This window comes from Oncorhynchus gorbuscha, linkage group LG17 (assembly GCF_021184085.1).
Source record: "Oncorhynchus gorbuscha isolate QuinsamMale2020 ecotype Even-year linkage group LG17, OgorEven_v1.0, whole genome shotgun sequence".
Lineage (NCBI taxonomy): Eukaryota > Metazoa > Chordata > Actinopteri > Salmoniformes > Salmonidae > Oncorhynchus > Oncorhynchus gorbuscha.
In genome coordinates this window covers 22,872,100-22,888,882 of record NC_060189.1, presented here as the reverse complement: position 1 = coordinate 22,888,882, position 16,783 = coordinate 22,872,100, and the positions used below count along the sequence as shown (strand labels likewise).

General features: G+C 46.2%; 1 protein-coding gene across 1 annotated transcript in view; it reads right to left on the bottom strand.

Annotated features, from left to right (window-relative positions):
• Nucleotides 1–16,783, bottom strand: part of LOC124001573 (ryanodine receptor 3-like) — a 170,997-nt gene that overhangs the window by 17,233 nt on the left and 136,981 nt on the right. The window contains 27 exon segments of the mRNA XM_046308480.1: nucleotides 81–190; nucleotides 1,664–1,760; nucleotides 6,382–6,494; nucleotides 7,548–7,682; nucleotides 7,794–7,853; nucleotides 8,017–8,187; nucleotides 9,495–9,587; nucleotides 9,708–9,795; nucleotides 9,980–10,220; nucleotides 10,469–10,810; nucleotides 10,922–11,052; nucleotides 11,149–11,230; nucleotides 11,358–11,596; nucleotides 12,447–12,507; nucleotides 12,603–12,652; nucleotides 12,831–12,952; nucleotides 13,058–13,125; nucleotides 13,245–13,360; nucleotides 13,453–13,576; nucleotides 13,694–13,769; nucleotides 13,881–13,943; nucleotides 14,283–14,429; nucleotides 14,578–14,667; nucleotides 14,947–15,025; nucleotides 15,246–15,409; nucleotides 15,979–16,119; nucleotides 16,693–16,783. Of these exon segments, the coding sequence (XP_046164436.1) occupies nucleotides 81–190; nucleotides 1,664–1,760; nucleotides 6,382–6,494; nucleotides 7,548–7,682; nucleotides 7,794–7,853; nucleotides 8,017–8,187; nucleotides 9,495–9,587; nucleotides 9,708–9,795; nucleotides 9,980–10,220; nucleotides 10,469–10,810; nucleotides 10,922–11,052; nucleotides 11,149–11,230; nucleotides 11,358–11,596; nucleotides 12,447–12,507; nucleotides 12,603–12,652; nucleotides 12,831–12,952; nucleotides 13,058–13,125; nucleotides 13,245–13,360; nucleotides 13,453–13,576; nucleotides 13,694–13,769; nucleotides 13,881–13,943; nucleotides 14,283–14,429; nucleotides 14,578–14,667; nucleotides 14,947–15,025; nucleotides 15,246–15,409; nucleotides 15,979–16,119; nucleotides 16,693–16,783 (3,294 nt within the window).

Below are 16,783 nucleotides of genomic sequence, written 5' to 3'. Positions count from 1 at the left end.
ACTACACCAGCAATATTACACAGCACAGATGGAGCGAGCAGCATGATGCCAGGTGCACAGGTGTGTGTGTGTGTGTTTACCTCCGCTCAGTGAGCGCATTGTGACTGAAATGCAGGATGAGCTGATGAAGAGGGTCTGGCTGCATCTCTGCCTCCTCCTCTTCCTCCTCCTCCACCTTCAGTTGGGTCTTCTGCACAAACACCCCGTCGCACAGAGTACATCAGAGTACAGCCTGACACCCAATCACCTGTCATATATACAGTAGCAGTGCCCTTGACCCTCTGAGAGTGACTAAATGTGACTGCTGTACACTTGAGCTGATACAAATCTTATAGATTGAACTTCTTAATCAGTGTGCTCTATTTTGAATTAGTGATATTTTCATAATGGAAGTTAAAGTTGTTCAAATTACACTGCAACACACTTTAAAAATAACAACTGCTAGAAGGACAAGGTATCTAAACAAAAATATGGACGCTTATTATCCATGTGCAGTAACCACTGCCATGTCATAAGTCGTCTTATCTTACTGCGCATCACTTACCTCGGAGACAACAGGGTGTACTTGATCAACAGAAACACATTGAAATCAAAGATGCGTAATGTGCAGTCAAACCCTTGTCTCACTGAAGCATGGCCCATGGAAAAACACAGACTGAGTGTATCTCAACAGGATAGCATTATGGGTACGGCACGCCACTCCTACATCAGCAGACCATGCAGGCACACACACACAGGGACATACGCACAGCACATTTAGATGGTACAGCAGTGTCCAGGTTAGCGGTGTCAAATTCAGCGGTGTCAAGGTGTGTGCTCAGTAGAGATAAAGAGAGGAAGATGGAGGTTAAGCATGACTCTCCATGAGCCTGATCCATACTCTATAATACTCTATAATACACTATACTAGTCTACCACTGTATCGCTATGACAGTCACAGACAGAGAAGAGAGAGCACCAGTTAAGGATGGTGCAAAAAGAAGTGGTCGATGGGATGCTATTCCACATGATCATCTCTTTTAAGAATGTAACCACTTTCCCTGCAATATCTTATAAAGTGTTATAGAGTGTTTATATCCATTGTATTAATTGCTGTTTTGATAAATGTAGCCAATTCTAATATTTACACAGGACAGAATGGTGTTTTTGAAGAATTTCTGATAAATCTAGAATCAAAGTTGTAAAGAAAGCAACCCTTGCAGGGACAGTTTTCCTTAATTATTTTATTACACCAAATTCCTCAAACGACATGAATATGGCACGATAATGTGTCCATGCTGCGACAGAAAATGTACGAAAGACGCCACACCTTCCATAAATTTCACCAGTAAGCCGTAGCATCGTGGTTGGATGCTCTCTTACCCCTGTGAGATGGGGGACAGCTCTAGAACCGGATAACAGTACAGTACAGCTGGCAGCATGGCACTGACATCCAGACCGATGTCATGCGTGCCTGGGAAGGCATTTCGTTAGCAAGGAACAGATCAATATGGAGCCAGGGGCAAAACATGGATGACTGGCGGAACACCCGAAGTGCTTGGCAGGCATTGTGCTGGCGAAGAGCTTGGGTTGTGGCACGGCCAGGTGAGGATGGACAGGACAGGCTAGTACCACAAATAACACAGAGAAGGCTGGGCACTGTGAGGACAGGTACAGTACTTACTGCCAGGTCCTGCACTAGCTTCTCTTCAAAAGAGTACGTCTCTGTCTCTATCCATATTCTCTGATAGCCCAGGAGGAAGAGGTTAATAGAGCGATGCCTGGGGGTGCAGAGGGAGATGAGGAGGGTTAGCAGGGTGGGCCAGGGGGGAGAGGGAGATGAGGAGGGTTAGCAGGGTGGGCCAGGGGGAGAGGGAGATGAGATGAGGAGGGTTAGCAGGGTGGACCAGGGGGAGAGGAGATGAGGAGGGTTAGCAGGGTGGACCAGGGGAGAGGAGATGAGGAGGAGGGTTAGCAGGGTGGGCCAGGGGGAGAGGAGATGAGGAGGGTTAGCAGGGTGGGCCAGGGAGATGGGGAGAGGAGATGAGGAGGGTTAGCAGGGTGGGCCAGGGGGAGAGGAGATGAGGAGGGTTAGCAGGGTGGACCAGGGGGAGAGGAGATGAGGGATGAGGGTTAGCAGGGTGGACCAGGGGGGAGAGGAGATGAGGAGGGTTAGCAGGGTGGACCAGGGGGAGAGGAGATGAGGAGGGTTAGCAGGGTGGACCAGGGTGGGGGGGAGAGGGAGATGAGGAGGGTTAGCAGGGTGGACCAGGGGGAGAGGGAGATGAGGAGGGTTAGCAGGGTGGACCAGGGGGAGAGGAGATGAGGAGGGTTAGCAGGGTGGGCCAGGGGGGAGAGGAGATGAGCGGGGTATTACTTTAAGAATGGTTCATACTTTTTAGTATGGCACTGGAACATCCAACTGGTCACTGTGGAGAAACACTGAAAAAACACAGACCGAACTGTACCCCCAAATTCATAACCCTGTCATGTCTACACCAGTAAACAATTATCACAGAACATATTTATCTTTTAGAAACATCTATAGTGTACTATGATGACTAAAGATAAATAAATATATGGTATAAATGACAGAGACATCAGCACAGAAACCTAGAATTTAGGAGAAAAATACTTTTGGGTCAGAGTGAATATTTTTGTAATGAGTGTAGCTCCCAGGCCGACCAGTCAGAATGCCAGTTGGATCACTGTATGAGAGTTACAGGAGGAAGGAAGTGGAGGTCACAAACGTTGTCTGAACATTACGTTACCGTTAGCATGGAGAGTAGACTGTCGTAGTCTGTGATCTCATGCATTTTTACAATGAAGTCATTTTTACAGGAAGTAATTATTACTTTTGTGCCTGAGGGGAAGTACAGTATAGTAATGTCATTCAGGAGAGAACAGAGGGAAGGTGAAGTACAGTATAGTAATGTCATTCAGGAGAGAGCAGAGAGAAGGTGAAGTACAGTATAGTAATGTCATTCAGGAGAGAACAGGGAGAAGGTGAAGTACAGTATAGTAATGTCATTCAGGAGAGAACAGAGAGAAGGTGAAGTACAGTATAGTAATGTCATTCAGGAGAGAACAGAGAGAAGGTGAAGTACAGTATAGTAATGTCATTCAGGAGAGAGCAGAGAGAAGGTGAAGTACAGTATAGTAATGTCATTCAGGAGAGAACAGAGAGAAGGTGAAGTACAGTATAGTAATGTCATTCAGGAGAGAACAGAGAGAAGGTGAAGTACAGTATAGTAATGTCATTCAGGAGAGAACAGAGAGAAGGTGAAGTACAGTATAGTAATGTCATTCAGGAGAGAACAGAGGGAACGTGAAGTACAGTATAGTAATGTCATTCAGGAGAGAACAGAGAGAAGGTGAAGTACAGTATAGTAATGTCATTCAGGAGAGAACAGAGGGAAGGTGAAGTACAGTATAGTAATGTCATTCAGGAGAGAACAGAGAGAAGGTGAAGTACAGTATAGTAATGTCATTCAGGAGAGAACGTAAAGTACAGATGTACTATCTTCATTTAACCAGTTTCAACGAACGTGACAGATGCCTGGTAACCAGTTTCCTGTTGCTGCAGGAAAATAATCCTGCAGCAACAGGAAATGTACATTATTATGTGGATTATAATGGACATTCTTGTAGGATTTGATACATTTATCATTAGGGCTAATCAAGTCTGACATTTTAAAGTGGAAATGACAAACTTCAGAAGCCTTTTTAAACCTTGAATACAATACAAGTTTGCATTTGATGCTGCGCAGGAACAGAGAATGTTCTCTGTAACAACAGGGTTATACCATTAAGAAAGTATGTCTGTAGTAGAGACAGAGTAGTAGAGACACAGTAAGAAGCGTGGTAAGTCACTGAAACAAGGGTATGTAATAGTTTTAGAGGTGGTGGAAATTTAAGCTAACAGGTGGAGGAGAAAAGTACACAAGACATTTCATCAAATGTCCTCAACAATGTAATTCTTTCAAAAACATTACTCTGACTGAGAAGGCTAATGCTTACTCATTACTCAACTATGTGAGGCAATGTCATATTCCTAAAAGAACACCAATAACGAGGTGAAATGAGTCATCTGGTGTCGAGGAGTGGCTACAAAGCACACATTAAAGATGGCCGACCCCAGGTTGGGCTCCTAATTGTTTTTCTCCCTGCTGTCTCTCCTCCTGGGTCTCTGTGATTGAGTTACAGTGCAGCAGGGCATGAAATTGCTCGTGTCCTTTTCTGTTCCTTGATAACTGGCCGAGGCGAGTCATTTGTCGTACAGGTTGGGGGAGGGGAGCTTCACATTAAATACAGGGTCTGGAGCCTAGGAAAGAGGGGTGAGACTCGTGAGGCAGAGAGAAAGAGAGAGTGTCGGGTTAGCTTGGAAATAAGAGACAATGCTAAACTGTACACAGCTTGCTGCCTGCCAGTACCGACATCAGCAGCTGGGATATTTGGTTCTAATATTTGACTTGGAGTCCCCAAATCAAATCCAATTGTATTTGTCACATTCGCCAAATACAACAGGTGTAGACATTATTGTGGAATGCTTAGTTACAAGCCCTTAACCAACAATGCATTTCAAGAAAAATAGTTAAGAAAATATTACAAAATAAACTAAAGCCAAAAAATAAAATAAAATAAAGAATTAACAATAAAATAACAATATCGAGGCTATATACAGGGGGTACCAGTATAGTAGAGGAAATGTGTACATGTAGGTGGCGGATGGGGCATTGTAAGAAGTCCAGGTGGCCATTTGATTAATTGTTTGGGAGTCTTATGGCTTGGGGGTAGAAGCTGTTAAGGAGACGTTTTGGTCGGAGACTTGGCGCTCCGGTACCACTTGCCGTGCAGTAGCAGAGGAAACAGTCTATGACTAGGGTGACTGGAGTCTTTGACAATTCTTTGGGCTTTCCTCTGACACCACCTAGATAGAACATAGGTCCTGGATGGCAGGAAGCTTGACCCCAATCATGTACTGGGGCGTACGCACAGCCGTCTGTACTGCCTTACTGTCAGATGCCGAGCAGTTGCCATACCAGGCGGTGATGCAATCGGTCAGGATGCTCTTGATGGTGCGGCTGTAGAAGCTTTTGAGGATCTGAGGACCCATGCCAAATATTTTCAGTCTCCTGCGGGGGAAAAGGTATTGTCATGCCCTCTCCACGACTGTCTTGGTGTGTTTTGAACCATGATAGTTCGCTGGTGTTGTGGACACCAAGGAACTCGAAACTGTCAACCCACTTCACTACAGCCCCGTCGATGTTAATGGGGGCCTGGTTGGCCCACCTTTTCCTGTAGTCCACGATCAGCTCCTTTGTCTTGCTCACATTGAAGGAGAGGTTGTTGTCCTGGCACCACACTGCCAGGTCTCTGACCTTCTCCTTATAGGCTGCCTCGTCGTTGTTGGTGATCAGGCCTACCACTGTTGTGTCGTCAGCAAACTTAATGATGGTTTTGGAGTCGTGTTTGGCCACGCAGTAGTGAGTGAACAGGGAGTACAGGAGGGGACTAAGCACGCACCCCTGAGGGGCCCCAGTGTTGAGGATCAGCATGGCACATGTGTTGTTGCCTATCCTTACCACCTGGGGGTGGCATGTCAGGAAGTCCAGGATCCAGTTGCAGAGGGAGGTGTTTAGCCCCAGGGTCCTTAGCTTAGTGATGAGGTTTGTGGGCTCTATTGTGTTGAACAATGAGCTGTAGTCAATGAACAGCATTCTCACATAGGTGTTCCTTTTGTCCAGGTGGGAAAGGGCAGTGTGGAGTGCGATCAAGATTGCGTCATCTGTGAATCTGTTGGGGGGGTATTCGAATTGAAGTGGATCTAGGGTTTCCGGGATGATGGTGTTGATGTGAGCCAAAACCAGCCTTTCAAAGCCCTTCATGGCTACAGACTTGAGTGCTACGGGGCGGTAATCATTTCGGCAGGTTACCTTCACTTTCCTGGGCACAGGGACTATGGTGGTCTGCTTGAAAAAACTCACGCAGGGGTGACGGTTAGAGATATTTGGAACTCACATGTGAAAAGGTTAATTGTAGATCGTCCAGTTTATTTTCCAATGATTGCAGGTTGGCCAATAGTACAGAATACACCTCTGAATTCTCACAAGGCACCCTGACCTCCAGTCTCGACAAAGCAGTATATCCTTCGTGTCGGACTCGTTAAAGAAAAAGTCTTTGTCCAGTTCGAAGTGAGTAATCTCTGTTCTAATGTCCAGAATCTCTTTTCGGTCATAAGAGACGGTAGCAGCAACATTATGTACAAAATAAGTTTCAAACAATGCGAAAAAATAAATGAATAGAACAGTTGGTTAGGCGCCATTCCACTACATTCAGTCAGCTAATGAATTTGTTTGTAAAGGAATGTGACTATAGAAAATGGATACGGGTGTTTGGTACCTGGGCAGGTTGTAGAGAGGAGCCATGCGGAAGCAGGCCACCACCGCACGCTTTCTCTGCTTGGACAGCAGCTTCTGCCACACACACTTCTTAGACCTCAACGGCTGCTCAACCTACATTGAATAAATTAAGACAAAATATGTACTGTGTTATATATATCAAATGATATAAGGAGTATGGTTTGGAGCAGAAGTATGAGTATATCATGCTGAGTATAGATCTATGATCAGAGAAGCAGGACATAAAGGATCCAGGATATAGGATATAGGACACAGCCAGTATATGAAGATATGGGGCACAGCCAATATATGAAGATATGGGGCACAGCCAGTATATGGAGATATGGGGCACAGCCAGTATATGGAGATATGGGGCACAGCCAGTATATGGAGATATGCGGCACAGCCAGTATATGGAGATATGGGGCACAGCCAGTATATGGAGATATGAGGCACAGCCAGGATATGGAGATATGAGGCACAGCCAGGATATGGAGATATGGGGCATAGCCAGTATATGGAGATATGGGGCACAGCCAGTATATGGAGATATGAGGCACAGCCAGGATATGGAGATATGGGGCACAGCCAGAATATGGAGATATGAGGCACAGCCAGGATATGGAGATATGGGGCACAGCCAGAATATGGAGATATGAGGCACAGCCAGGATATGGAGATATGGGGCACAGCCAGTATATGGAGATATGGGGCACAGCCAGGATATGGAGATATGGGGCACAGCCAGTATATGGAGATATGAGGCACAGCCAGGATATGGAGATATGGGGCACAGCCAGTATATGGAGATATGAGGCACAGCCAGGATATGGAGATATGGGGCATAGCCAGTATATGGAGATATGGGGCACAGCCAGTATATGGAGATATGAGGCACAGCCAGGATATGGAGATATGGGGCACAGCCAGTATATGGAGATATGGGGCACAGCCAGGATATGGAGATATGGGGCACAGCCAGTATATGGAGATATGAGGCACAGCCAGGATATGGAGATATGGGGCACAGCCAGTATATGGAGATATGAGGCACAGCCAGGATATGGAGATATCGGGCACAGCCAGTATATGCAGATATGGGGCACAGATATAAGACGGAGAAAACTGGATGTACTGTAGACAGTAAGGATGCAGCCAGCCACTGACCTGCTCCAGATGAAAGACTGCAGCTGAGATGCTCTGGACCCGGAACACTGTTCTCTCAGGGTCTGGAGGCCCCTCGTTCTTCACCATCACATCCTTATACAGGTTCAGCTGCCACCGCACTGCAGGGTCCTCTGACTGGGGGTGGGTTAGCGCAGTGAAGGGCTTAGAAAACATCACTGCTGTTTGATACCGAGGTGCTGTTCTAGTTTAATGAATGACAGTACTTCGTCCTTTTCTCTAGCTCACCTTCTCTTGAAGGTGCAGATTCTGCCGCAAATGCTCCTTCACTTCATCATCTGTGTCTTTCTGTTGAGTAATATGAGGAAACAATGAGATATACCATTCATTAATCGTACCCAGTTGACCAACTTTGATGACCGAAATAAAATGGAAAACTGGTCTCTGCTGAGTAATGTGTAGTCGGTAACACCTGACCCCAGACCAGTGTGGGCTAGGCAGGACGTCTCACCAGGATATAGCGTGTCTTGGCCAGGGAGATGAGCTCCTGGTCCCCGGGGGTGCACATGTTGAGTCCAATGGGCAGCATCTTCTTCAGGGCAGCCACGATCAGGGAGGTCTGGATGGAGTAGAACTCTCCTCGTTTCCTCTTATGCTTCCTCTCCTGGTCCTGACCCCCTGACTGATACCAGGACGGAATGAAATGTTAATAACTTCACCTGGCACCAGGAAGTTCACAAGACACCACCCTATGTATAGTAGTGCACTAAAGGGAATAGGCAGTGATTTGGGACACAGTCTAGTATTTTCTCTATGTCTACCTTTACTTTCAAATTACTACCTTGACCTGACTGTGCTGTATTTCACTGGAGATTATTTAACAGTGGGAGAGCACACAGCACACCACACGCTGAATTAAGCCTGTGGGTAGCAGAGAGAACCAAGGCATTTTTTCATCACCAGCAAAATCTGCAGAGGCTGTGCCAATGAAGCATTTCAAATTGAGCTATAGCCTGAAAGCAGCATTAGCCCACAGTTTGCCTCTAACCATACAGTGAGGTATTATTCAAGAACGATGACACTGAAAAAGGCTAATGGAAGAAGCTGGCACAAAGGAGACACTCATATTCAACTGAGCAAGAGAGACAGAAACACAATTAACTGTATGTATGGGTGCACACACACACACACACACACACACACACACACACACACACACACACACACACACACACACACACACACACACACACACACACACACACACACACACACACACACACACACACACACACACACACACACACACACACACACACACACACACACACACACACACACACACACACCAGTGCAGGAGCCTAATAGAGACAGCCAGTAGAAGGCAGGAGCCACACACACCAGGGTCCCCATAACCCAGAAACACCATTGACATGTGCTCATGTTATTTGTCATGGGCATGTTGACTTTCAATAACAGAGATGGGACGTGGTCGGCCCATAAGGGAATGAGAAACACTAGTTATGATGTTAGGCGGGTCTGATGATGGAGGGCCGATAGGTGTTAATGATTGGCTGATGTAATGTGTTTGCAGCGAGGCAGGGCACGCCAATGGCTGCTGCCTATGCCAGTGAATGGAGTGTAAACGCAGACAGGATTTAAAAAATCAACAATCAACAAATCTATTCCCTGTCCCTGAGGTGGTGAAATGGCCACTGGTTGGCCACGGGGGATATGAGTGTTAGGGTTGCTGCAGTACTGGAGCAGTGAGAGAGAAAGGGCTGCCTCTGCAGAATGAAGCCCAGTAACAAGGCTCAGCTGGAGAGCGTGCTGACAGAGAGCAGTGGGAGGTTGAACTGAGGTTAGCAGGGTTAGGATGTGAACATGCATGACCACACGGGCTGCAGACTCTCCACCACTGAAAATAAGGGGAAGATGCAGAACTGTTTTGACTGTCTCAGTAAGCAGGCACATAATAATAAATGCTACCTTTGACATCTTGATCTTGCTATCACCAGTCAGGAATGACAGGTTGTTGATTTCATTCTGAACCACAAAGTTCTGCTCTTCCCTTTTGAAGTTCTGAGGAAAGAGTAATAACAATGTATGAAGAAGACATTTCTGCTTCGTTTACTTCTCATTCTGAGCGTCCTCTCCATTGTAACTGTTAGTTTGTCCATGGTTTTCAAGGAGAAATCGTACATGTGATTTGCACCAGAGGATGAAGATCTCAGCCACCATTCTGAAGAGTTCATTGGAGTCAGCGTCTGGTTCTTTCAGCCACCTGGACCTGCAGGACAAAGAGGAGAGGAGCGATGAACCCAAAGAATGTATCAATATAATATCCTCTGCTCCAAAGCCTTGCTACCAAACTAGTACATTCCTTCATTACAATAGGTCCTATGGTAAAAGTAAAACACACCCACATCATGCCACTGTAAACTACTCCATTACCCAGGGTTCAGCGGGCTCACCTGTTGTTGTCTACATAGCGGATGAGCATTGGGTAGAAGGCGTAGAGGTCTCTGCAGAGCACAGCGAACTCATCCAGGATGAGCAGCTCAGCCTCCTGGGTATCTCCCTTACTGTCAGCCTTCAGTAGCTCCTCCTCCGACACCACCTTCACTGTCTTCTTCTTCAGCTTCTCCAGTGTAGGCAGGAAGTGACTCTTCAACAGAACAGCCCTGGCCTTAGTGATGATGGGCTGGGCGTACACTGCACACACAGCAGTCGTAGTGACAGACACAGAGTTAGTTGTTTTATTATCAATTAAAAACAAAACAATAGAAAAGCTGTCTTGCTATGAATGCAAAAGACAATCCCTTTTCAGTCTGGTTCATCTGATCGGCACTGTATACAAATTCGAAGACAGTTTTGCCCTCAAAACCAGTTTGTTTCCTAAAGCTCTGGGACACTGTGACAGACTGCTGTACACTCCCACACAGTAATGCAACCCAGCTAACCTGCGATCCTCTTCATCCAGGAGGCCTCGTCGATGCCCAGGTTGCTGTTGAGGATCTTCAGGATGTTTCCCAGGACGAGGCTGAGGTGTTCTGAGGTGACGGTGGTGGAGAAGACACTGCCCCCAACACTTCCCCCGCTGTGCGGAGACGCCTGGTTCTCTGGGCCCTTCTCCCACCAGTAGGACAGGTAGTTACACAGCATGGGTAGCACCACCTCGATGACGTGGGGCATCTCTGTGTAGCGCGCCCCAGACTCAGACATGTCGTTGATGTCCTTCATCAGGACGTCTAGACGAGGCATCTCCGGACACATCTCCTCCACGGCGTCTGGCATGCCCAGGACTACACAGAATAAGATGAGCACTATTTTACATGCACAGGTAAAGAACCATTAAATAGTGTATCATGGTGTAACATGTACAACACTATCACGTATAAGTGTGTGTAACTCACTGGCCCGTTCTCTGGCGGTCTTGGTGTTGAACACAGAGCAGGGGTTGTGTTTGTTGAGCAGGGGCTCCAGGAAGGCCACAGGCATGGCCCCTGCCAGGGTGGCCAGACACTCCCCCAGGGCCGGCAGCTGCCTGGAGGGGACAGGGAGGGGGGAGAGACAGACACACAGATCTCAGACATATAGTATCTGTGATATCAGTCTCCTAGCAAGATGTAAATAATACTACCTTTCCACATAGATGTTTTTCCCAGTCCCGAGCGCATAGAGGCTGGTCAGGATACGATAGCAGGACACTTGGACATCATCCACTGAAAAACAGCAGAAAAGGTATGTTGGTTACATTCATATGCACAGCATCAGTGATTTGACATATAAAGCATACTCTCGCCACTCCTCATATCTCCTAGATGTGTAGGTCTTGCTGTGGTCACTCACAGAGCAGGTCCACTCCAAAGTGGTGCTGGGTGATGTGTTCAAACAGGGCAGTGAGGATGGGCAGTAGTGCCACCGTGGTGTAGTTGATGTTCTGGGACACGCCCTTCATCTGTGAGCGGGAGTGGGTGAACTTCCCCAACTTCAGGTTCTCAAGTGTCTTCTCCAAGTCCTCCGCTGCGTTCTCGAAGAACGTCCTTAACCCCGCCTTCACCAGCTCTGAGCCAGACTTCATCACCGTCCTGTCGGAGGAGAGGGAGGAAGGGGTTAAATGGTGGAGTATGTCATTGCTGCCGCTTGTGCACACAATAACCAAACAATGTCCCCATGTGGGATAATAAAATGATCGTATTTGATTAGAATAATAATTTCCATAGAGGAGAGCCAGCTATACTACAGAGAGCTCCCAAGGGACTCTAGTCATGTCATGTGACTGAGATAAAAAGTTCTATCTGACCTTGAATATTTACAGTGTATGATTTATACAGTAAATTATGTAAATATTTAGATTCAAGGTGAGACTATCGGTTTAAGGACGTGCAGAAATATTACACCCCAAAAACTATTTGATACATTAAGCAGATTAGATCAGTCCATTTTTAGTAATGCATTTTGTGACTCTTAAAGCTTTCTGAAGCCGTGATGATTCTCCCAAAGGGAGGGAGTTGAAAGACTAGGCCTATGGGCAAGTACAGTACAGTACAGTGGCTACATCCTCAGCATAAACATCATGTTTAATGCATTGCTATTTTAACCTCATTTGTGAGAACTGCTGCCTCAAACAACACATCGTTTCTAAAGGACACTAGGAGCCCGGAGCTAGCTACAGTACCTGCTGTGTATGCATGATGAGTGTACTTATCTAAATACCAGCGGGAGTTGTTTCTCTTAATGTCAGTGATTCCAAAACGACACGAATAACAACAACTGGTGATTATGAACATGGTGGAGAACATCATATGTGTGGGCCTAAGTAATGCAACGTTGAGTAGACATTAGGTTAGCCCTCTTTTCCAATGACATGTACTGTAAAATGTCAAACTCTTAAGGGTTATATTGTGGCATAGGACTGCAGGACTGTGTTCTACCCACCTGGTGTCCAGTGTGTGGGCCAGGATGTGGAGAACGCTCACCATGGTGGTGGAGTCACTCCCTACAGGAGAACACAGTACAGTCATTAGCATATCACACACTAATCGTCATCCTAATATTCACAGCAACAAAGAGCGATGAGAATCAGCTTCTTACCAAATAGGGAAATCCTGTGTCTGACAAGAGCTGCCAGTTTACAGAACAGGCTGGAAAAGTGAAGGAGAGATAAAGAAGGAAAGAAAGAACGAAATCAGGGAGGTCAAAGGCTAAGAGTAGGAAAAGATGAAAAGATGAAAGGAGTTTACGGAGAAGAGTAAGTAAGTAGCATTCACAGAGAGTGAGAAAGTGGAACTGCAGAGTCGTGTGAGATGTTCTTGTACCGACCTGGTGGCCATCTCCTTCTCCTTATTAGAGGCGTAGCCGCTGCTGCTCAGGTTCTTACTGGGAGAAGACAGGAAGTAGAGACAGTGGTTCTTGAAGTACTGGTCTATCAGAGGGAGGAGGACCTAAAGAATAAATACCATTTAGGAGATGTGTGACCATCTTTGTGTAATCTCATGTACTGTACTTAAAATGTTCATGTGTTTCACACAGATTTACAATATTCTCACTTTGGCAAAAAACTTGATTTCTTGCTCATGAGGCGACTTGTCGGTCTTCCCACTGGTAGCCATGGTCTCTGAAACGACAAGGTCAAAGTTCAATAAAGAGCAGGTCAATAAGGCAGCATTGTCCATAACAGAGAAAAGGTAGAGGAGCATTCCAAGATCAACAATATGAATGTCACCAGGCTCTTACCAAGGTGGGCAATGAACTCCTGGGCTGAGTTCACATACTTCAGCAGCTTCTTGAGGAACTTGTAGGCAAACCTCTTCTCCATGGAGGAAGAGTCCTGCTCCATGTCCTTCAGACCTCTACAACACAGGGAGAAGGGACAGACAAATTGTCATTCTGTCACAACAATACAAATCAATGTTTTTACAAGGACTGAAGTTCACACACTGACCTGGTGATGGCGTAGCCGTTGATCTGCAGGAAGCGGAACAGGTCCCGGGCCTTCTCTTTGTCCCGGGCCTTCTCTTTGGCGGTCAGGGTGTCATAGGGCACCAGCAGAGGGTGAGTTGCCCCACCTGGAACCACAAACGACAACACTGTAACAATCAGAACCAATAAATCTCACATTTACTCTTGACTACATTAATCTGGCTCCTCCATCTCACAGGGAGGGTAGATAATTATAGAATCACCTCTAATTCCAAGGTCATTCTTTTTCTTCTTAGCCCAGATGTTGTGATAATTCTCAGCCACAACCTCCACCATGCCCTTGATCCAAAGAGCAAAGAGAACCTCTGTTAATTAAGTAACATTAACAGCCTAGTCATAAACAAACCAGTTATTTACAGTTACAAAATAACAGCTGTGTGGTTCACTCACCTGTAACTCTCTAGACAGAACCACATTGATGGTGTCTATTGGGGTCGGGTTGAAACCGTTAGCCTGCCAAATGCCAACAAGAAAACATTCAGTAATAAAAACAAACACTGAACAGATAACTCAGCAGTCCTGGTATAAACTCTCAGAAAAAAAGGGTTCCAAAAGAGTTCTTTGGGTGTACTCCATAGGATAACTATTTTTAGTTCCTGGTAGAACCCTTTTTTGTTCCTGGTAAAACCCTTTTGGTTTCCATGTAGAACCATCTGTGGAAAGGAACCCAAAACAGTTCTTCAAAGGCATCTCGTATGGGGACCTCCGAAGAACCCTTTTAGGTTCTAGATGGCACATTTTTTCTTAGAGTGTAAAGTACGAGGAGGAGGAGGACGTTATTAAACTGAGTACATGAGAGGAGGACTGGGAGATCTTGCGCATCTTCTCACTCTCCCGTAGGGACATGGTCTCTCCGTCCTTGGTCCTGTCGATGTTCCAGCCCATAGCCAGCATGCTCTTCAGAGTCTCCCTCACAGGCCACCTGTAGATATCCTTCTCCTGAGGACCACACAGACACAGATACACACCGAGAGTTAGCAAGATATACAATCAGTTCAAAACAAATCACCACATCATGAGGTCTACCTATTGAGCTCGTACTTTAGTGTACCAATTCCATATTGTGTAATGTTGTACTACACTCTACCTTCTCTGTCAGACCTTTGTAGGTCCTGAGTAGAGGGTGAGTCTTGGCCTTGTCATCTATACAGTCCCCATACCTCCATCCCAACATCACCTGGAGAGAACAGACAAGTACTGTATGACCCTACTACAGACCTGATACATTTCCAGCTAGTTTTTCAACCCAAATAAAAACAAACAGGATAGAGAGAGCAACCCTGAAACCAGCCTCCTATTGTTTCATCCAAGAGGGTCGTGGTAAGGCTTTATAAAACACAGTGCAAAAGCAGTAGATTCTTAATCTTCATGGCCTGTTATAATGAATTGGTTCCAGGTGTGATTTTGCAGCATCTAATACACATTTCCTTGGCAGAGGAGCTCATCGTTGGCCTACCTTCTCTGCTGACCATTTGTCATGGGAATGCTCAGCATATTTGTTGGCAATGTGTTCCAGTTTCTCTGGAAGAGATATGCTGTCAAGAGAGAGTAACCATTACTCACTGCAGGTATGATGCATGCTGGGATAAAGCATATGTAAACGCAGTCATAAAGTATATAAAAGCACTGCACATTACATCAAATCAATTATGTGCATAACTTCTACATGGCACCTGTAACAAGTTGTTACATATAATGTCAGAGTGGGATCAGACAGTCACGCCTTATATGCCATAATCTCCAATGGCCACTCACGTGGCTGTGCTGATGGGTTTGGGGTCGAAGTTGCCCTGAGCGTCCACAGACACAGGCTTCTCCAGGGTGGTGCTGATGGTGGCGTCTATGTAGTCAGGCGGTAAGGCCCCAGATATGGCACTCAGACAGGGCATGGCCATCTTGAAGAGATCTGCATCGTACTTCTGCAATGTCAAACACATTCTGATTGGTGGACTATCAGAGGTACCTCCACTGAGGTCTGAGTAAGGCTAAACTATCGACTAGAGACTGCAGGAATGGCGAGAGGTTAAGAGACATGCTTAATGCAGAGTCGTCCCAGTTACAGAGAGCAGAGGCTGAGATCGATGATGACTGTTCAAATATTGATGTTCTCAGCCTGGTCTTTCTGTCACCATCTTCACTTTCATGTGCTGGGTCCAGACATTTACCATACTTCAAAAAGAGCATACAAGATGAACCATAAAATCAATGGCCATATTCAACAGCACAGAAAGGCAACGAGGCATTTGTAGAGAGATAATTCAATAGGACACTTAAAGAGGAGTGTCTAGTACCAGATTACTAAAGGTTATGACCTTTTGGCCTGAACATGTATCCACATGGTCAGCACTTCCTGATCAAAGCTCAGTGCAGCTTTGTTTTTTATTGGCTCATTAGCAGCCTTTTTATTTTATAGCCTCAACTAGGATCCTGTTAAAGCCCTGCCATTCTCCTGGGTCTAAGTGCTGTGTTAAAGGAGACCTCATCGTACCCTCTGTGAGAGCGAATCCAAGACGCCCCAGAAGATCTTCTTTGTGAGGAGCAGCTCCTCGTCTGAGGCCATGCCGTAGCTGCCCCAGCCTGACGGCAGACAGTAGTACTTCCAGCTCTGCTCGTAGTGATTGGTCAGGAGCTGTGGAGGGCACAAAGGGTCAAAGGACAGTCCATCAGACTGAGAGAGAGGATGTATGTACAGTCTGCTGTGGGCTACACTGTAGGAATAGAAAACAGACACGTAGGTCACCACTTTACTGGTGTACTGAAAGGCAACTACACACTGGCACCAAGCCAAATATCTCCAATAGGATCTACAGCTGATAATAGTGAGAATGAATATCCCATGACCTATCTCAGTTTAAGTGGAGGCAGAATCAACTGTGTTCCGTCTTCCACAGGCAATCAAATTCCTCCAGGCTGCTCTCTGCTCCCTGGTGCTCGGGTGTTGTTATAAAAACAAAACAACTGGCAACATCTGCTTAATGCTGAGAACGTCATCATTAATAGCAGTGAGAGTCAGAGAGAGGCAGAGAAAGAGACAGAGACGGTATGTTTGATAAACAGTGTGTTTAACGCCCAACAGGATAGAGAGCTAATATCTTCAAGCAGGCTGCAGAGCACACCCCTGAAACCACAGCCTACTGTGGGAGGGCAGCAGAAGGGCAGAGGAAGAGAAAGAGAGAGGGAGAGGGAAGGAAAGGAGACATACCCTGAGAGGCATCTTGCAGTACTCCGTCAGCAAGGGCACGTCAAAGACGAGGCGTCGCAGGAGATGCTGCAGCATGGAGGGACGGAGGTAC